We start from the raw sequence: 22,546 nt of genomic DNA, 5'->3' as shown, positions 1-22,546 counted from the left end.
TTTAAGCAAGAAACATGGTATAGTTGTACGCATTTTTTATAGATATTCTCGGGAAGATGAATACGAACGTAGAGTCGAGAATTCTATGACAACACAATTAATTTGTTTCAGCTCAACAGCGTGTGTTCAAATGTGTCCCAAGGTAAGAACGCAACACAGTGAAGCTTTCCGTTACCATGCAACATCATTTACTTTCAAGCTAGTCAAACTTGAGAATTACACAATTCAGAAGCTCTTTCTGCTGCCAAGTGCAGACACAAGTCAGACTCGAGCCACAGTTTACTTTTCCTGCAGTGCTCAATGTAAAGGAATATCAAACATTATCTAGGATGCATTAATCACACACCTATTTATTCACAAACTCAGGTGGGTATTAAGCAATATTTGGAATTTGTCCCAGTAATGGGTCATGCATCCTCATAACCTAGTGCAAATGTTTCCTACTTCATGGAAACCGTACTTCAGCTTAATATAAATTTCATTTTATAAGCAACAGAAGTGGGTTACAGGTTGACCGAGATCAGAATAACTTAGCTGGAAGTAATAAATTGTTTACATACCAAGGGAAAAGCCCGATTGGAAAATACAGAAACGCTGATTATGTTTAAAATCCCAAGTGGACTAGATTGTATATCTGAGCTCGGGACTGATCGAGTTAAAACAATTATCAGACAACAAAATAAGTTTGTATCAAGAGATTCTTTCAAATGCAGACTCTTAAAAACACGGTGATGGGTAGAGAATTTTTAACATGGTCTGAATAAAGACTAGTAATTTGCTTGCGAAGAAATGCAAGTCTTCATTTTAACACGAAGCAAGTTTTGAACTTATTCGTCGGTAGGCATTAAAAGGCGAGTATTTAATTCCAACCTCAAACTGTACAAGAACTACAATTTAAAAATATCTACTCCTAGCACAACCACAGCGCTAGCACTAAGCAAAATATCAGAACAAATCACATTAGTTACAAGGGTTCTAACAAAATAAAGAACATCGTGACGCGCCCGGAAAAGATAAACGTTATTTGATATCTTCATTTAGAATGAATTTCTATTATAAATTGATAGAAGACTGGAATAGAAAAGATGTTCATGATAGAATATCAAGGCAACTCATAACAGTAATAATATATAATTCATCATTTGCGACGTGGGTTGTATATTAAACAAGTTATAATGATCACACGATGATACAATAGTTAAGAAAAACACATTCAGCTCTCCACGTGATGTACGGATAGTAAATTTAGGAATTTGAACTCGTAATGGTCAGAGTGGAAGCGGCCCTCTGTTCGCCTCAGGTGCAAGCTATCGCCATCATATAATGATTTAATGTGTTGCCATTGTCGGTATCTTCAAACAGTAAGTTGCATTAAAATGCCCCATAGGTAACAAATGAGGACACTAGTAGAATATACAGAAACTACACAGGACTAGACGAACACGAGATATCAAGTACTTCCTTAGTATGTATGAAAGCGTATTTGCATTGTGCCTAGCGCACACGCATAGTAACTAGGTGAACGATGAACTTGCTCATGTAATTTATAGTAATAGTCCGTAAATGGGGAAGTAATTATGAATTTCAAAACCACATACAGTAGAAATATCATGCAGAAGTGAAGATCTAGTGCTACCAAGCAAAAAGTGAACTAAGTGTTTCATAACGCAATGAGTGACCGTTATGAAACCAATGGCACAAATCTCAGTTTCTCGTCCCACGTATAAGGTATAGTTTTTCTTCACGCTCTCCATTATCTTGCTCATGTATACTGCCGTCTAGATTTCATCTATTGAGCCCAAAAAAGTATGTGCGTTTCCAACAATTTTTCGCGGTCTCTTCACCACATGTGCGTTTCCCTGATCTCGCCAATAATCACATTTGCGTGTTGCAGAGCCTGTAACGAAAAAAAAGTTAGATTTCAGAATAGAATGTTCAGGATAAATTTGGTTATTATGCTCAATTCAATTCAGGTAATTAGGAAACGAATCTTTTTGCAAACGAATCCATTTGTCAAGTTGGAGAAAGTTGATCTTTTAATGAGACTTCGATGTCCGATTAATAGTTGTGTGATCAAAAATATTGTATAAGCTGGCGCCTTTTCTAATTATAGTTGCCTTTAATTTTTTAAATAAGCAACGCTAAACCTGTACCTCCAACCTACTAGCGAACATCACAGGTTACTACCTTGAGCATAGCCCTCTCAAATCTAACAATAAACAAAGTAATAGAGGACACACCCCCAAACTGCAGCCATACGGAAAAAATGTTGAACAGAGCAGAATTGGTACACCTTACCAGACTCTGCTGTGGCCACCATCCCTCACTGAACTCCTACAAACACCGCCTCGACAGCACCCACACAGACTTGTGGAACAGCAACAACAAATAGTACCTTGAGCATTTCGGCGGCTTCTTTGCGCCGCTGTGCGACCTCCGGACTCTCGGAAAGTAAGTCGTCGATTTGGTCCTGCCTGTAGAGGTGCTTCACGAGCTCGCTCTGCAGGTTGTCCTTGACGTGGTTCACCAAGAAGTGCATCACGGCTTTCGGGACTTTGTCTTGGATGCTTTTGCGCACAATGTAGAAATATGATTTGATGAGCCGTTCTGAAAAAAATATTTGAATAAATATCTTGAACATTTTAAAGCTAATATGAATAGTATGTTATTCGAAAAAGGGTTAAAAAGGCATCAGAATAACATGATAGAATTTATCTGAATGGCTGTTATCTTATACAAAGCAGGACCCGAAAATAAATTGCGCAACAATTAAAATAAGTCCAAAAAAGTAATCAAAAAAATTGTGTCACATAGAAAGTTTGACACTAAAATGGATTATCCCACTCTTTTTCTTTTCGATATGTAATAGCGATGTTACTAGCTCTAAAGATTCCGAGTTATTCCTGATACTGACCAATGAGATCGACGTCCCTAGTTTCCCGTTCGGTGAGCTTCCTGATGGGGTGGTTGGGCACCTCAGGCAGCAGGTTGACCGGCTTCTGTGGCGACAAGAGGCCAGCAGCACAGTTAAGACCAGGCATGGAGTGCAGTGGCAGGAGCGGCACAAGCGGCCGAACACTTGCCGAGTTCTGCGCTAGCGACTGTAAGGTGCGCGGGAAGCCAGGCAGGTTAAGGCAGCACAGGCATACACAAACCCGCGGTGTCATTCACACAAGCAACGCAAATGAAAGATAAAATCACACAGGATTCGGATTCACAAAAGTAACGCAGATGAAAGCCCAAAAGGCTAACACAAAATACAGCCAAAACAAACGTGAATACGAATGGAAACGCACAGCAACACATAATTACGTTAGTTGAAGCATTCGTAAAACAATACACCACAATCTCATCGAAGTTACCGGAGCATGAATTTGTCCAAGCAGGTATTTGAATGTAAAAATAACACAATTAATAAACCAACAAAATCAAAATGTTCATTAGGTTTTGCGAAGCAAAGAAAGAAGGAATGGGTAGGGGAGAGAGAAGGGAAAGAATTACGTACTTCCATTAACAATTGTCTCATAATTAGTGACACTTGTTGATTAAAAAATAATTTCAACCTCATCACTAAATTTAAGTCAGCATTAGGTGAAGATGGAAAAACTTTCGATATGTTCAAGTTAGATTAGGTGCTAGGTAGGATTAGTATAGATAAGCTGGGACATTCTACGCAGATAACTATTTTTCTGCGACGAATTATACAAAATTCGTTCAGGGGAAAAACTCAAGGGCTACAACTGCACGGAGTGTTTTAATGGGTAAAATAGAATACACTCCGTGAAAAACACTATGTGCTACTTAGCAGCGATTACGAAAAAACTGCTATCGAGTAATGCACACTGGTAGATTTTTTGTCCGTCTAATAAGCTTTGTAAAAATCTAATGCACTGATCGTTAAATATGTTTACTTTGTCTTGTCCACGAACTTGGGGAATGCGTACAGGAGAATCAATCGCAATGGGAAAAGCATTTTCAACAGCATTGGATTGGTGTAAATTGTGTATTTAAGGCATACCAATTAAAAAAAAAAGACGGAGACGAACTGCAGCTCTCATCTAGCACAATTGCACCTCTCTACACGCAATTATACAAGGTCACTGACAGGTATAATAACTTTATAAAGGGTTCCTTGACACCTATTCATCCGAGGCATTTCAGCACTATATTATCAATTCATCATTGGGGCATTTCATCATGATGGCATTCCAACATAAAATTGCATTATTGCATAAAGTGCCTTTGGCAAACATCAGTAACTGCATGTTATTTAGATTAGGTTAGGGTAAAATGATAAATGATGAACTGTCCCAACGACAAAATGCGTCAGTGATGAAATGTCTCCTATTAAAAGGTGCTTTAGCGTTCCTATTAAAAGGAACACTTCATAAAAAGTATTCCTATTAAATGGAACACTTCATAACACTGAACCATAGGTAAACGCCTCAATAAACACGACCTAGCAGTGTTATGGTTGTCAACTACGGTCGGATAAAAAACAAATTGCCTTGACAGAACCTTATTGCTAATACTGGGAGCAATTTATCAACCACTCAGCGGAAGCATTTGCCTTGTTATTTTATCTAAGATTAAATTAATAATATATAAATTTACGCATTTGGCAAGGAAGCACCAGCTTTGTACCTGCGACTGCTTGGCATCGGCATTTGCCACAGCGGAGGGTTTACGAGAAGGGACTCCCTGTTCAGATTTGCGAACGGCAGTTGCGTGTTGCTAAGCACAACCAAAAAAGTATTTGAAACTACAGCATGGTATAAACATGAATATTCTGAATTGATAATCGTTCAAACAAATAATTGAATGCTTCTGAATCATACTAATCAATCTAAAATCAACAGCGATTCATTGGACCTACTTGCTTGATTGCAGGATCCAAGATTGCAATTTTATAAAATGCTTCAAATAATGATAAGTAGTAGTACATGAATTCTTAGTAGGTTTATTAATAAACTTAGATCGCAACGCGTATAAACAAACTATCACAAGATGGCAGAAGGGCAATGCGATAGCAATTGATGCATCGCAAGTCCCATTTGGGCTTATACACCAATGTAATGACGCAGTAAACACCATGCCAGAAAACATCATTTTGAGGCAGTAGTGCATGAAATAAATGTTTCTGGAGGTACGAGTTTACTATATATATTATCATCAGTTACTACTACTACAAGAACATGAATGTTTTAGTCAAGAACGAGGAGTTGCTTAGTCGCTTATGCGGATATCATTGAAGAAGATCGTAACATAAGGATAATTAAGGAAATAGCGTGAGGATATATGCCCACTTCCTCCGCATTAAAAGGCAAAAAAAAAAAAGACTGAAGAAGGTTTGCACTTGCCGAAATTGACAACATTGCACGAAATTTTCTGTATTCGTGGCATAGGATAAAGTTTATGCCGACGCAAATTAAGGAACTAAAATGTTATTTATATAGATATGATAGATCTTCAAAATATATGAAAGATGTATCGAAAAAAATCCTGGATGCCCGGCCGAACATGTCTCAGTAAAGTTAGAGAACAAACACTAGACTGACCTGGACATTTTGAGCAGAATGTTCAGGTGACTGTTCTCTGGACTGTTCCTGACTGTCCACAGAAGCAATGGCTGGATCAGGCTTTGGCCCAGCGATGAGAGAAGCCAGCCAATTGCCGCCCTGCCCGTTCCCAACAGACTGCACAGATAATTATGTATTACCCATCACAGCCCAAGTAATACCAGCAAAAAATAAAAGCAAGCTCACGAAATTGAAGAAATGTAACATCTAACTAACAGCAGGTGCCTACAAACTACGAACATACAACAACAAAATGAAAAAAGCAGGAATTAAGAGATTTTAGTTAGAGAAATGAGGCTAAGAACAAGTATGTAATTGTTTAGACAAGTACGAGATGCTGAGGATGAATTAGCAAATTAGAGAAGTGCTGCTAAGAACAAGCAATTGTTTAGACGAACACGAGAAGCAGTTTATGAGTTAACAAATTAGAGAAGTGCTGCTAAGAACAAGTAGTTATTTCGACGAACAAGAAGCAGAGGGTGAATTAACAAAAAAGATAAATGCTGCTAAGAAGCAATTGTTTAGACAAGTACAAGAAGCAGAGGACGAATTAACAAAAAAAGATAAATGCGGCCAAGAAGCAATTGTTTAGACAAGTACAAGAAGCGGAAGGTGGATTAGCAAATTAGAGAAATTATGCTAAGAACAAGCAATTGTTTCGACGAGTACAGGAAGCAAAGGATGAATTAACAAAAAAAAAAGTTAAATGCTGCTAAGAACAAGTAATTGTTTCGCCTAGTACAGGAAGCAGAGGGCGGAGCAGCGCTCACATTGTAGAGCTGGTGGGTGGGCGTGGGCTGCTGCTGTTGCTCGAAGGGATACTGCGGCAATTGCCGACTGCTCCCTTCTGTCAGTGACCGCGACTGAGCGTTGCTTCCACCACTAACTCCCTGTCACCCACCACCACCATTACAATTATTATTATAGCAGCACTTGACAGGATGTCACCACACGCCAGGATGACACCACATATATTGTAAGCTCTGGATGAAAACTATACGAGCCAAACGCACTTCATGTACTTAGTTGAAATCTTCTTCGAACGATATAATAGAAAGAAATCAATATTTATGTTTAGAATGATACTCCGTGGATATAATAATGAGAGAAAATGCGCAATAGGAGCACAGAAAATTCACATCAAAACAAAGAATAGAGTTGCTTAGTTTAGTTCCAAACAGAACGTAATGGTTTCACGCTCATTACAGAGTTGCACGCCACACTTCTAGATACAGATAGAATATTGCATAATAGCTTAAATGAACACAAGACCATATATTTTAGCATGTTGTTGACTACTGTACTGTCTAAACTTGATTGGACTAAATTAGAGGATAGACCACTCAAAATTTAGAAATGAACTCGATATTCCAACTTTAATCACGTGGCGGTCACAAAAACATCGTACTTGTATACGATAGTACTACTTATACTACTTATATACTACATCGTACTTATATACTAGTTCGATGAAAATAGACTTGTTCACAGTTAGTGTATTCATCATGTCTCAGGCACGAGAGGTTCCAAACCTTAGTTCAAGATTTCACGTAATTTAGAGGCCTCGATGACATCTCAGGCATCACTGAATATTTCCATGAATTAGCAATAGTTACTTACACCTAACCACTACTTTCTAGGAACAAGAAAGTAGTGGTTACTTGCACCTAACCACTACTTTCCTTGAGCACGCTGTGTTGGAGTGATCAACTGACCTTCGAGTAGATCTCTCCATCAAGCTGAGAATATTGTTGTTGCTGCTGCTGCTGCTGGCGCCTGACGGGTATGACGCGCTTGTCGTCCTCGCCGCCGTAGTTGTTGCTGCTGCTGTTGATTGACGTCATCAGCGAAGAGACAATGGATGCATCGGAGCGAAAGTCGGGATGCTTCGTGTTGATGTACGCTAGTTCAATCAGCACTAAATTTTCAACCTGCAAAATACCATGAAATAATAAGCAGCAATGAAAGAAGAAAGAATGATTCTCTAGTAACTGCACAAGATGATTACCAGTATCCGTTATTTCTATACTGCAATTGAGCGGATTGTCACTCTGACAGAATGTTTTTCTTCTGATGAAGTGACATTCATTCCATTGCGTTTTACTTTAATTACACTAAGCAAGCATTTATTAGATCCATATAGCTAATACAATAACATCAGTTTCAGATTTACAAATAAATAAAATTTCGATTTTCGGAACATTGTAACGTAGTAGTATAAAAAATTAAATAATTTTGAATAGGACAAGATCCTAGAACTGAAATAACTTGAATTCTTCACAGAGGTTCTGACCATAGAATTGGTTGGTGGCAGCCTTCGTCGTAACAACTGCGTGACGACGTCCACGATCTTCTCATGGACCTTTGGGAAGCGTAGCATTTCTTGCTGCACCTGCAAATAAACTGGAGATTAAATGCATGACATGAGGGCGACACAGCAGAGACATTTGGGACACGATAGAGGCGAAGTTGAACGCTGCAGACCAAACAGAGCCAGTGGTTATGCTTGAGTAAACAGAAGCCAGAACCTTATTTGTGCAAGGTTCGTATCGATTGAGTCCACTCAATGAAACTGGATGATATCTCACCTCAGTGCCACAGAACTGAATGATATCTCACATCAGTGCCACAGAACTGAATGATATCTCACCTCAGTACCACAGAACTGAATGATATCTCACATCAGTGCCACAAAACTGAATGATAACTCACTTCAGTGCCACAGAACTGAATGATATCTCACCTCAGTGTCACAGAACTGAATGATATCTCACCTCAGTACCACAGAACTGAATGATATCTCACCTCAGTACCACAGAACTGAATGATGCGCTGCATCTCCTCATGGACCAGCTCCACGCAGCGCTGTGACGGCTCCTCTAGTCTCCTGATCTGCCGCTTTACCAGGAGCTCAAATGAAACCTGCACACAAAATAATATCAAATCAACAGATGAATTTACAGTCTAATAATAAATGCTTATCTACATACATTTCGCAAATAAATCAACCGAGATAAATTTCAGTCATAATTTATGATTTATTTGAACCCAGTTTAAAGGCTTTTAGAGATAACCAATGATAAGCAGTGTTAAAGCTACTTGGGCAATAATGGATTAAAATGGATATCACGCACAATTCATTTGTTTGTCTCAGTCTAGTAAAAATGCATGAGAGAGCCTGACCTCAGGCACAAACAGCGCTGGTCGCGGCCCAGTGGCATTACGTATGGCGGTCAGGATGTCCATTTGAGTGAGGCCGGCCAGGGGGTGGATGCAGTCCAGCGTCCGCCCGAACGTCTCGTGGAAAATATAACAAATTCGCGCTCCTCCACACCTGACATATGACGTAATTGATTAATAATTATCAGTTTAAAACAATCATAAATGTGCACAACCCATTGCATTGTTAGAATATTTTTCAGCTGAATTGAGCAAAGATTTAACCGGTATTCAACTCTGACCAGGAGATAATCTTGATAAACAAGCTAGATGACAGCAAGCTATGCGTGCTGGGCATTTTATCACATAGAACCTCACAGTTCAGTTGTTTCGATGTTCCTTGCCGTTCCTTCAACTGTTTGGCAATAAGCAGCATTGAACTTTGTGATGATCTGCAGTAAAGTCTGAGCCTTATCTTGTACATCATCGCCATAGCTGTTGAGCAGAGACTGGAACTGTGACATCATCATTGTCACGCGCGTCTGAAGAGAGAACAGTAAGAATAATTAATACAACTTCAAGCCAATCTCTTGAAGTTGGCTTGCCAATCTCTCAAGCCAATTAATACAACTTCAAGCCAATCTCTGCAAATCTCTTCAATCTGGCATAATATTATCCGGAACAAAAATGTACTCAAGACAAGAAGTGTACAATAAAGTTACCACCACCCGCGAATAATATATTATATACAGCTGTTATTTATTCTTAATCCAGAAATCAACTCCCAGACAAGACTTCTTAAGGGGACCGACTACCCTAAAATTTTCAATTTTGGCGTTTTCCGGTTTTTGAGCTCATCTTAAAGCTGGAATTCTGCTCTTTCCAATGGTACCACTGCCATCGCTGTACGCCAATATTTACGTTCATGACGTCTCTTTAAGGGGAAAATGAGAAAAGTGATCATCAAATTTTTAGGTATGGTCCTTACAAACCGAATGATACGTGTCTCGATGTTGTAGGATGATATTTGTAGGAGGAGATAGATTTTCTAAAGTACCCCTTTTTAGCCGTTTTCTACGAATTTCACGTTTTCTATCATTTTTTCAAAAAATTCATAGAAGCAAAATGTTATTTTTTTTTTACATTTTACGTATGTATTTGAAGTTTCATGATGATCGGACAATAACTGTAGAAGTTTTTCCGGAGGGTAGTCGGTCCCCTTAAACTTTTGGTTACTTTCTCATCATATGGAGAATAAATTATAATATATACAGTAAAAAATTCATGGTAATTGGATTAGATTTCCACAGCTTGAGATTCATTTTATACGTGAACATATGGAGGAGGTATTAGAGCAGCAAACAAAATAAGGGGAAAGACAGTAGGTCCTTAATTTTTACCATCAAAAACCGCCTACAGCATTGTACATACGTATGTATAACGTAAAAAATTCTACCTACATTCAATGCATAATATTGTACATACAAACAATCCACAATATTATACATATACCTATATATATAATGTACAACATGGTCAACAAGTACATACCTTGAGCTCAGGTAGACAGTCACGGATGTGGTGCATGAGGAGGCGGTTGAGTGTCTTAGCAAGGTATGGCGTGCCATTTCTGTTTGCCAGGGTTGGGTATTTGCGCTGCAGGAAGGCTGCCTCATCCTTCATTGCATCTTCTATACTCTGTGGAGCATGTAAAGTTATATTGTAACACAACTACACAAGTCCTCAAGATATTTACAGAATAACGTTAGAACTGGCTGCTATAAAACTTTATTACTCATCCTTCATTGTATCTCCTATACTCTGTGAAGCATGTCAGTTTTATTGTAAAACAACTACGCACGTTCAACAACTACACACGTTCTCAAGATATTTACAGAATAATATTAGAACTGGTTGCTATAAAACTTGATAACTCATCCTTCAATGTATCTTCTATACTCTGTGAAGCATGTGGTCTGCAGTCAGCTGTAAAGCAATGTCTCAGAATATTCATCAAAAGTGTCAGAATTCATTATATAAAAAATTTATACAAATTCTCATGAAATATTCAGACGATATTTTATGCTCTGCCCAAACCATGTAGTTTGAAATGATTAAGAAGGAAAACTAAAATTTGTTAGCTTCAAGATCACGCCGTTTTTACCACGTTTTTCTTAGTTTCACTTCGAATCTGTCTGTCTGTCTGTCATCAAAAATTCAAACCTTAATTTAGAGCATTTCTGAAGATCCTAAAAACCTTAAATATGGCATGCATGCTTATGCTGCCTAACAATTCAAGATTTGATCATCAGAAGTAACAATTAAAAAAATTAAAAAAAAAAACTAAAAATTCACGGGTTGGGAATCGAGTTTTTTTGTCGAACATCCAGACTTGCCAACCCTAGAAATTGATTTGAATTGCTAAAATTGCTAAACTAAAAAGTAGAAAAAAAAACATTTTTAAAAACCACATTTTTCTGGTGTTTACAAAACTAAAAACAATTAAATAAAAAAAAAAACTTTTAAAAGCCACATTTTCTTAGCAGACAAAAAAGAAAAACATTTACTCTTACATTACATTACATAATATTTTACATAACTTTAATGTTATGTAAGAGTTAATGTTTTTCTTTTTTGTCCGTTAAGAAAACGTGGTTTTTAAAAGTTTTATTTTATTTGTTTTATTTTATACCTACAAAAGAATTTAAGATTAAGAGGTATCCAGTTTTAAAACATCAATATAATATTCACGATGTATGGTTAGCAGATGTACTATACAATGGTGAATATGGGCACCAACATAGTTTTCATACCCACCAACCTTATTATCTATAATGTCTTGCTGAGAGCGGTTAACAACGCCAATGATGCCCAGCTTAACAGGAATGACTCGGCCACATAGACAGTCAATGGCATCAGTTCCTGAGAACATCACAAACACAGTCAATGGCATCAGTTCTACTCACCAGCATCCATGAGATCAAGTTTGGTGATGACAGCCAGAGTTCGTCGTCCACTCACCAGCATCCATGAGATCAAGTTTGGTGATGACAGCTAAAGTTCGTCGTCCATCGGGGTCGACCTCCTTAGCCATCTTGAGGGCCTCAGCAGTGGCCATGTCAGTGTTGGCCGACGACACTGCCAGGATAATAGAGTTTGGGTTGCCGATATACTGCAATACCAGATCGTGCACCTGCTGCTCAATGTCTTCTGGCTGATCTCCTACTGGCACCTGCAAACAAAATACTTCATTTACATACAAGGGATGGACAAGATACGGGAAATAACTGAAATTTCAATATAATAATTTTTCAACATGTTATAAACAATCGAAATCTTACATTTCTATGTTTTATGGTTTATTGTAGCTGCTAATTGCTATTTTATCCTTACGCTGAAATTTGTAAAAAAATATTTTTGTGTCTGGTCAGACCAATGATTTCTCTTCCTAGAAGAATAAAAAGCCATGACTATTAAGGAATTTTGGAGGACCAAGTTCATCCAATGGTTCAAGCACTGTTTCCAGAGGGGAACGCCAGCTTTCAATTTTTAAGAAATGGCAGGAGGAACATTCTAATGAAGTTGGGCATCTCATTAGACCACCACAATCACCAAATTTGAATATTATCAAACATTTATGGTTGATTTTACTGTTAGAATTCAGAAGTCAATCAACCCCTTAGAGAATTGAGGCTGTAATTGCAGCTAAAGGTGGACCTACACCATACTAAAATATATTTTGTGTATTCCTCAGCTGTTTCCTTAATTTTGTCTAACCCCTGTATAGGTACATAAAAACTATATTTAATTTTGTAAGGAATTAAATATATTATACCAGAAATCATTCAAATTTAGCAATAAATTTATAATTAAATCAATTTTTCAATTTGTTTTGGAAGGATTAATTGGAGTATCACCATGCAAATGAAAAATTCTTACCTTTGTGAGGCCTGGTAAATCAACAACCGTCAAGTTGACCACTTTGTTTGAGTAGATTTTTAATCTGATGGGCTCGGGTGATATGCCCTTGTTTGCACCAGCTCCTCGGTTAGTCTCTCTCTCTATCTCAGCTCGAACTTCATCAAAGTCTGAGAATATCTTGTCCATGTGCAGGAATTGGGCCCATTCCAGCAGATCAATGTTGGCTGAAATAAAGATTGCTTTCAGGGAATCTTTGACTAAACTTGTCCAGAGAAGTTATCATCTTAAAATATTGAATTAGCCAATATTGATACAACATGGTATAATAAAGTCAAAAATCTAAAAAGTGAATAATACTACAAGCCAATGAAGATATTTCATTCGAAAGTGCAATGAATAAAAAACAAATTTGCTTTTGATTATGTATATAGCCATTCTAGAAAGCTATATTTCTTTTCTATAAGAAACAGTTTTGTTTCTGTTTGTTCTGTTCTGTTCATTGTAAAAAGATTTACAATAAAATCAAAGTTGTTCAAACCATAGACTGAAGATAGTGACGATCTGGGATAAAAAATCAAGACAGAAAATTTGTATTAAAATTTCATATGTCTCAACCAATTTAAAGAAATTCTTCTCTCTCATCAAGACAATGTGAGCAAATTTTTATTATTCCAGATAGTTTTATGAAGGAAGAATTCAATGAATATTGTAGACATTGGAAAACAACATTTAATTTATTCTGTAAATATATATATAAGGAGAAAAAGTTATGCCAAAATTTATTTGCAAAAATTGTCATTTAAAAATGTAAATACTAATATAGTGAACTTTTGGACAAATTTGTCTCAATGTCAATTAAAAAATCTCCGTGGGGAAAAAATGTATTGCTTGTTAAGACCATAGATTTATGTCGTATTTCATTTCTTACCTTGATTGCGATTTTCCTTGTGTTCATTAGTTGTATACATGAGCTGCAATACAAGTGGACGTCTGGTGACAATACCAACCCCTCTTGGCAGAAAGCTTTTGCCAACCAGACTCTCCAAGACACTGCTTTTACCAGAGCTCTGGAAATGAAGATAGCATACTAAACTCTATGTCAAGGTAAATATAGGTCATAGACACAAAAACAAATATGATTATATATACATTATACCTTAGATTGACTCTTTATTTCACCACAAATATCTAAATAATACTGACAAGCACAAGATCATAGAAACTATTTTATTAATATTTTGGATAAATTAAAAATTTTTTGGTTCAGTCCTGCAGTTTTATTCATGAATATTTCTACCATCAATGACAAATAAGTTGCCACACATCAAACCATCATCAACAAAAACCATGCAGTACTGGTTATTATTACAATTTGTAGGGTTCAATAGCCATATATTAACTAAGAAGATTTCCAATTGCGCTAGAAGGTTGTGGCGAAGGTAATCATAATGATGTTAGGTAGACATATAGTTATGGCTTTGGCTTGAAAAGTACAGTAAAATGGGGTAACTTTGACCACTTTTTTATTTCGAAACAATGCCATTTTTTTACTAGACAAGTCAAACTTAAATTGAAACATGCAAAATACAGGTCTATACTCTAGGTTTACTCACCATAAATTGCTGGCTCCTGCCTCTCATAGTTTTGATGTAATTTCAAAAAAAGTGATGGTCTTTGTTACCCCAGCTCTTGGGGTTTCTTTTACTGGGTGGTAAAATCATTTTATTCTTTGGTAAAATAACTCCAAATAACTCCAGGTTGTGGTGCATTGTAGTAGAACTCTTTTAGTTACATATGCAAAAGACAGATTTTAGGAAAGTGTCATAGTTTGCAAATGGGGGGCGCTGCCCCCCAATGGGCAAAATGTGACCACCTAATGGCAGCCGTGATGGGGTAACATTGACCGGTTTGGAAATTAAGTTAAAATTACCATATATAAGACTCTCTAGAGTCTGAAACATAAAGAAAAAAACATTAATAGGTGTATCAAACATAAAATATGTTACATAGGTACCTATGGTAATTTTAACTTAATTTCCAAGTTGGTCAATGTTACCCTGTCACGGCTGCCATCAGGTGGTCAAAGTTCCCCCATTGGGGGTGGCGCCCCCCATTTGCAAACTATGACACTTTCCTAAAATTTGTCTTTTGCATATGTAACTAGAAGAGTTCTACTACAATGCATCAAAACCTGGAGTTATTTTACCAAAAAATAAAAAAATTGGAAGGGGTACTCTGACAGGCTGTAAATAATAGCTCTTTTTCATGGGTCACATTATTAATTTTTACACCTATTAGATATGCAAACTTTTTAAATCTTTCTATTGTGTAACGTAGCCTCAGTATTAGGCCTTTGATGGCCATTGACAAAATTTTTCTATGTCAAATCGTTTTTGAGTTTTGGGGGTTTTTGTTAAAAAAAACAAAAAGTGGTCAAAGTTACCCCGCCGGTCAAAGTAACCCCATTTTACGGTAATATTGTATTCTAAAAAATTAGGTAAGGTTCCTAAAAATATGCAAAACTGACAGGTATTGGCGTTTTCATATCATTCAAAAACTTATTGGCAGGATTAGTATTTTTCTTACTTATTACTGAGATGTTGCAGCTTCAAAATTCATAATTTTCAATACATTTGGAAACTTGCAGCCAATTGTACACCTTTATTCATAAAATAGTAGGTAATTCATCTAGCAGGAATCTTGCAGCCCAAAAAAAGCTTTATTTGTGGCTGGAGAGGTAGATACATCACATAGGTACCTGTTTACATGTGGCTTCTGTCAATTTTCCTGTTAGAATAAAAATAGGTACAACTGTCTGCAAAAATGGGCTATGGGAATTTTGGACCTTCTGTAATTTTGGACCTAATTTTCCAGAAATAGTATGCGAAAACAATTGTTTCAAAAATTTTTTTTTAAATTGCTGGTAAAATCGTGTAATTTTTCTTATTTTTCATTTTAGAAGTTGGAAAAAGGATCCAGGAATGGGTGAAATTATGTACAATCACAGGCATTTTTGTCACATTCATGGGTAGATTTTACCAGATTTCTCAATCATGGATTGCTTCAGGATTTGAATTTACCTACTCATTACCGAAATTTTGGGACTCTTAACCCTAATTACACCAGGTTTGTGAGAAAACGCCATTTGTTTCTAATGACCCAAGCACAAAAATAACCGCAAATCTGACAGCTTTGTCTGTCAAGATACTCTTCAACAGAGATCTATTTATGTTGGATCAATAATTTTGTAGCTCTTTCTTTTTTGATATATAATAATAAGGTAAGTCATTCAGCAAAAGACATCTAAACTTTAGTAACCTTGTGAACTGCTCTGCTTGTAGGCAGCAAAGCAATGTGCTCTGCAATGTCTAGGCAGCAAAGCAATGTGCTCTGCAATGTCTAGGCAGCAAAGCAATGTGCTCTGCAATGTCTAGGCAGCAAAGCAATGTACACACAATAGCAATGTTTCACTAGCTATGGAGGCAAGAGGTACTTGATCCTTCTCTCTGTCCCATTTCATGTTTTTGCAATGGCAAGCAAAGCAATGAACTGACAGAGATCAAATAAAAAACTTTTGGAACAAATAAACTATGAGAAAGTAAGCAGCAATGAAGTTGATGTCAACTTTATCATCACTGTTGATGACAACAATCAAGGAAGTGAGTACACAACAGAACCAGGCAAGGAGCTGCCCCATGAAGAACCATTCATTTTAGACAATACATGAGCAGTAGAAACTTATCTCAGAGAAACACCAAGACTAGTTTTGCTCATATGCAAAAGTACCTATGCTCCATCGATACTACTCTGAATCCTGGAAATTAAAGTTTTTCAATTGCCAGATACAGAAGAAACCTTACAACATAAAAATCTGAAAGAAAACTAAACATGAACCTGAAAAAGCACTGATTTGGTCTAACATCCCTCCAGCTTAGCATAGAACTGCTGCTGAGAATATTCAAGCTTGACCAACCATGAAGCCTGAAGTATTGTCAGCTGCTAGCCATTCATCAACCTAGAATTTATTCTTCAGCAATGACATGATCACAGCTATTGTAGACTATGAACAAAAAAGTTCAACCAAAAGCCATTCTAGCACAAAACAAGATGGAATTTTATTACATAAGATACACTGACCATCATATAATAAAAGTATTCATTGGGTTATGTTACATATGGGAGATCTGGGCATGAATGACCACAGCTACCAACTTCTTTCCAGGGACATGGACAGACCTACAATATCTTCATGTACAATGGAGGCAAACAGGTTCTCATTTCTTCATGCAAACATTTCCATTGATGACAACACCCCAGCTGATTGGTGGCTCCACAAATTTGACACAATTAGAGATGTCATCTAATTACTTAACAGGAATTGCAGGTGTGCCCTCAATCCAATGAACTATGTTTCCATAGACAAAACTCTCTACTCTTGTCATAATAGAATAGCATTCAAGCAGTACAATCAAAACAAGCCTGCTAAATATAGCATTTTTACAAGTCTGTAAACTAAGCAAGATTTTTTCACACTTATCAAACTGCCATGTGCCATCAAATGGGGTAAAAAGGGACAGTCTTCCAACATTTTGTAGAAATGTTGTAGCAGCTAAACTAATCAAAATATTGCAAAACTAAAAATGGTGGCATAAAGTTCAGCATTTTACTATCTATGCAGCATAAAGCAAGTTTAGAAATCATACATTTATTACCTTTAAAAAATCTCTGAAAAAAAGTTTGAAAATTGAGATTTTGGAAAAGTACCTCTGCTAAGGTCTGTAGCCAGAAAAATATTTATCATATTGTTCGGGGCTGCATTTAGGCAAATGAATGATTTATTAAGTGTTTTCAATTAATCCTCTCTTTTTGTCCCCAGTGCTTTAATACTAATAAAGTGACTGCAAGTTAAAGTTTTATTAATGCATTTGCATAAGCATTGTTGAAGTGAGCCAATTTTCCATGGTCCTTCTTGTCTGGTGCTTATACTGACCTGCCAACCACCCATACTGCCTACTGTAAATGAGCCTACTTTCTGCCAATAAAGGCTTCCTTGCTGTCCTGTCACTGACCTACTAAGATTACCCTGGCTCTTTAAATAGGTGAGTAAAGGGAATACTCTTGCCATGCATCTCAGTCCCAAATTTTAATTATTGAATGTTATCAGTAAATGTTTGTACATATAATCAATCATCCCTTAAAATTGTTTTACAGTTTTGCATTGGTAGATCAATTTGTTCTTATGTGTTCCTAGTGTACTTATGTGTTTAAACTTTCAAGTGTTATTGTTGGAAAGGTTTTATGTGTTCTTGTTCCTGCACTTTTGCAGAGTGGCCAACATGGAGCATATTCTGGGCCAATTTGGGGCGCATTCCGGCAAGTTCTGAGCTAGTTTGATGCCAGTTCTGGACGAGTGTCAGGGAAACTTTGGGCTCACTGAGCTACATTGCAGTCGAGTTTTGGGCTGCTCTTGAGCTACTCGAGCTGACACTAGAGGCCATCGTGGATGTCCCTTCAAGTCCTGTCCAGCAACTCATGTCAGAGCTGCCCTAACGTGCCAGTCGAGTCTACCCCACTGCTACTCACAAGTAAGACCACCGCTGTCTTGTTTCTTTGGTGCGGATGCCACTTGATAGATCAGGCCTGACCCAGGGCCCGTTTTGAGCTCTTGATTCCTCAGTTTCATTATTTTTGGTTTGGTTTAGGTTACTGATAATTATTCTGGCCCAGTTTAGTTTATTTACCATGTATCTTTATTTATTCTTTGCTGTTCAAACCAGTTTGGGCTGCTGGCTATTTATGTTCACATGCTAGGTTCACCCCATCACTTATAGCTCTGGGCTGTCTCATTACTAACCAACTAAGTTTGCACCTTTCACCTTCATTTACCACTGATTATATTTAATACATGTTTTCTTGGTTCTTCCTCTGTTTGTTTCCCTGAGTTTGTTTGCTTGGCTTCACATGCTGGTACTATACTGGCCAGACCGTTGACCTTTAGAGGGGCTGACCCTCAACAATATTGAAAAATTTTACTTACATAAAAGTTGCACACTGGTGTTGGCTTAAAAACGTAATTGACAGAATTTGCACATCTCATTCCAAGAAAAAATGGTGGCCATTTCCGCAAAACGGGGTAATAAAGGACACCCACCGGGGTAATAAGGGACACCCCTAAAATCACATTTACAGTATAACCTTGGTTAGCAAAGGTTCCAGTTAATGAAAAATCAACTAACAACAAAGAATTTTGATTACATTTGCCTTGTTCAGTGAAAAAATTTTACTTAAAATAAAATTACTGCATCAGTCATCACAAAATTGTGCATAGAATGTCATAGATAGAATTGAGCACTGTGCCACAAAGAATGCAAAGTAGTTAACCCAAACTATGATTTATTTCTCCAAAAAAACGTTGGTTGTGACTAAAATATTCCTTCCTGTTTCAGGTATGTTTTTTCCAATCTTTTTCATTATAGTGAAATCACTTGAGTTGATTAAAATTGTGCAAAATTATAAGCCATCCTGTAAGCTTATAGATACAGAAGAAATGCTACATGGCTGCTGATATGAAGCTTGCAGTGGACAAGGTCATTGTCAATGCTCAATGGCATGTCCATGGATACAGTAATAGCACATTAATAATACAGTAATGTATGGATAAGGTAATATTATATCAATGAAGAAAAACCAAGTAAAAATCACAGAAAATTTTATTTATTCTACATTTACATCATCTACAACGGAAGAGGAGGACTTCAGAGTACTGTTAGTAATAGATGAGTACACTCTGCATGCTTCAGACGTTCTAAAATTGAGTTTTATTTCAATTGTCCCTAATTGCCCTGTTTCCAGATTAATTCAGGAGCCTTTTATTTTGCATCTAGCACTTGCAAATAGCATATGGAATTTTTTTGGAGATGCCATACAATAGTCCTTGCAAAGACCTTTAAAATGAGCCCAAATTGGTTTATGAATTTTTTCATGGTAAGAAGTTATTAACAAAAATGCTCAAAACTGACACTTTTTACCCCGTTTGATGGCATTGTGGCAAACCTGCAAAAACTCCCGCACCTTACTAAATCCAGAGAATAATGATGAGATTGATTGAAGAACTGGAAAGGTATTCCATCTGTAAATTAATAAACATCGCCATTGACCGACAGTACAAAAATATAGAACTCTGTGAATGAATTCTAAAAAATATCACAGTTCTTAAAATAATGATGGCCAACAGAAAAGGAATTCACTGTGGGGGAGAACACAGATAAAAAACAGTCACTCCACTCCCATGTAATGAATACAGAGTGAAAAGGAAAGAAAAATGTGTTGGCACCCACTACTTTATGCCCCATGATAGCAACTACTGTACATAATCAAGTAAACAAGCCAGCAATCCTATTCAGGATTGCCTATTCATCTACATTTTCACTAAATGAGGAACAGATATTGTTGACCTAAGCACAAATACAAAAGCCAACTGATGAACCATGTCTGTCTTTCAAGTTAGGTATGCTAAACACAGCAGGAGTCAATGCCCTTCTCCTGAGGGAACTCACACAGCAAAAATTCCAAATAGCTCAATTTCATTCAAATTTGCATTCCAATTGGCAACTAATGTCATCCTCATCCACGATCACATCAATGAAGAAAACAAAAATCCTCTTTCCACAACAACTCAGCACAAAATTGCAGCATAGAGGTCTCAGAACAATAGCGAGACATAAGAAAGGTCAGAAACAGGAGCATCTATTGCAACATTGTCCAGCAGAGGAGCAGTCTGAAAACCCTATCACCAATGCCAGCGCAACTGCCTCCAACTCTCCTGCATTGAACGTGACTACATCGGCTACAAGAAAGTAATGTTTTGAATATGTTGAGGAAAATTTTGCTTCCTGGTTGTCTGCAGAAAGAAGAAGTAAACTGCAATGAGCCAAGTTCTAACTGTGTGCAAGATATGCCACAAAGCTGTTTGCAAGCAGCACTTTGACCCAATTTGTGTAGAGTGTTTGCAAACTGAATAATAGCATTGCATGCACATCTTCGAAATATTGCCTAGTTAGTTTTACCTTACATTATTTTTCATATTAAAAGTATTAATTTTGAATCTGAGCAAATGGAAAATGTTTCCATATTATAAGTATTTATTCGGAATGTGTGCTATATTGGAAAACGGTAGTACCCGTTTTGAAAATAATGTCACAAACCTTCCTTTTTGAAACAAAATCAGTTATAAATGTTATTAGAAATTCATGCTGATCATCATTCATCGTCATAAATGCAAGATTCCTAATGAGTATATACAGATACTGCATGTTTTGCTGTATTATGTTTAATTTATAAAAATTAGAAAAGGCATAATGTTTAATTTTTTTTTTTAAATGTTCACTATTATTTATCACATAATCATGCATTTCAAGAATGGTGTAAATTGGACAGCTGGCTTGTTAGGCACATGCACATGTATATGACCTTGAATCTCAGCATCAGTTACATCATCACCACAATATCTTGCTGCCACAGTTGTCATACATGGAAATGGCTCTACTTGAGACCAGAAACTTGGTCAATACATTCTCCTAATTTTTAAATATGGGTTTTAGTTCACAATTTATATTAATGCCAGGTAAAATAATTATGGCATATGTTTAATGGGAGGCACCTAAAAAATACATAGCAGAATGAAGGGCAGAAATCATTTGCATCCAAGGTAGTAGCATGATGCAAAAACCCAAGGCAATCAGGGTTACAAGACAAATTTTCAATACATTTTTTGAAGTTCCAAAAAATGGCAGGAAAGCTCCAATTGAGGCTCATAGGGTAGATACATTCCATGCCTGGCTTCGTTTCGCCATTAGCTCAGTTTACCATTTAAATGCCAATGACACAGTGCCACTTGCGTTAAAATAGCAATTCTTTTGCCATCCTTCCACAAGAAGCTGATATTTTATAATATTTGAATGAATGTATTTTTTATTAAGTAGAATGAATAACAACTTTTTGTTTCTCAATAGAACCTTATAATGCTCATTATAATGTGGTAATTAAATACAGTAGTATAAATGGTGGTTCTGACCAGTATTATATGCTTGTTTTTGATGAGCATCAAGTAAGGTGCAATATCCTTTAATAAACAACTCTAGCAACATTGACATTTGACAGTAGATATTCAATTTTTCATACCTGAATTACTGAAGGATAAAATTTGGAAAAGTATATAATTACATGGAATTTAATTTAACAGAAATTAAAAGAAAATTCTTAATTCTAGTTTGGCCAAATTTGAACTTTAACTAGAGATAGAACTTACCTGTGATCCAACAACTACAATTTGTGGGAGCTGAATAGCATCTGCTCCAACTGTGTTGAAAACATCTTGAAGCTTGTTAATAACTGGAATTAAGGCTTCCATGCTCATGTTCTCAATCAATTCAAATTTATTACAAATTTGGTGCAGAAAAGCTACAATCAGAAAATGAGAACATGAGATTGTTATCTACCTAGCTCTCCTGCTCTCAGGCCTCAAGTCTAGTCTAATTCTTTCTTTTGTCCACTTTGAGGACTTGGTTCTTCACCACTCGCCCCAAGTACAAACGGGCAGCAGGGGTTGGGCCAGACAAACCTGAGGGCAAAGGCCTTGTTAAGTTTGCAAGCCAGTTACATCTGTTGATCTGTTAGTTCAATTAACTACTTGACACTGAAATTAGTGATGCATGCATGTTAGTAACCTTTGCCTGATTGGATGGCCTACCCAGACAGAGAGCCAATGCCAGATTTCCAGAAAAGCACCATAATTATTCACCAAGGGACGAGTAAGTAATATGACCAAGACCTGCTGATGCTAATCTTCTAAGCTACTTGCCTGCTACCATCAGGATCAAAACTCAATA

At 36.9% G+C, this 22,546-nt stretch overlaps 1 protein-coding gene across 5 annotated transcripts; it reads right to left on the bottom strand.

The window, feature by feature from the left end:
• Positions 1-159: 159 nt before the first annotated feature.
• LOC108678798 (dynamin-1-like protein) lies at positions 160-22,275 on the bottom strand. Of its 5 annotated transcripts, XM_018167267.2 has the most exons (17): positions 21,967-22,275; positions 13,588-13,726; positions 12,678-12,883; positions 11,760-11,970; positions 11,560-11,660; positions 10,290-10,436; positions 9,117-9,280; positions 8,763-8,913; positions 8,385-8,501; positions 7,873-7,971; positions 7,295-7,510; positions 6,350-6,469; positions 5,559-5,696; positions 4,645-4,734; positions 2,915-2,999; positions 2,396-2,607; positions 160-1,897 (listed from the first exon to the last, which is right to left on the bottom strand). In XM_018167267.2, exons 1-17 carry the CDS (start codon positions 22,072-22,074, stop codon positions 1,841-1,843), a joined length of 2,361 nt encoding a protein of 786 aa, XP_018022756.1. In that variant the 5' UTR covers positions 22,075-22,275; the 3' UTR covers positions 160-1,840. The 5 variants fall into 5 exon arrangements, with proteins under 5 accessions (XP_018022756.1, XP_018022755.1, XP_047738725.1 ...); XM_018167266.2 differs by lacking the exon at positions 4,645-4,734 and having other exon boundaries at positions 2,915-3,101; XM_047882769.1 differs by lacking the exon at positions 4,645-4,734 and having other exon boundaries at positions 2,915-3,089.
• Between the last annotated feature and the right edge of the window lie 271 nt (positions 22,276-22,546).

The sequence above is a fragment of the Hyalella azteca genome, unplaced genomic scaffold (genome assembly GCF_000764305.2).
Source record: "Hyalella azteca isolate HAZT.00-mixed unplaced genomic scaffold, Hazt_2.0.2 contig11277, whole genome shotgun sequence".
NCBI lineage: Eukaryota > Metazoa > Arthropoda > Malacostraca > Amphipoda > Hyalellidae > Hyalella > Hyalella azteca.
The sequence above is the reverse complement of the archived record's forward strand: the minus strand, read 5'-3'. Positions and strand labels throughout refer to the sequence as shown.

Coding starts and splice junctions, on each gene's coding strand:
- LOC108678798 (XM_018167266.2), bottom strand. CDS start 22,074: ATGAGCATGGAAGCCTTAATTCCAGTTATTAACAAGCTTCAAGATGTT. Junction 7,972..8,384: donor TTCAGTTCTGTGGTACTGAG/GTGAGATATCAT, acceptor GTTTATTTGCAG/GTGCAGCAAGAAATGCTACG. Junction 6,470..7,294: donor ATGGAGAGATCTACTCGAAG/GTCAGTTGATCA, acceptor GGTGGGTGACAG/GGAGTTAGTGGTGGAAGCAA.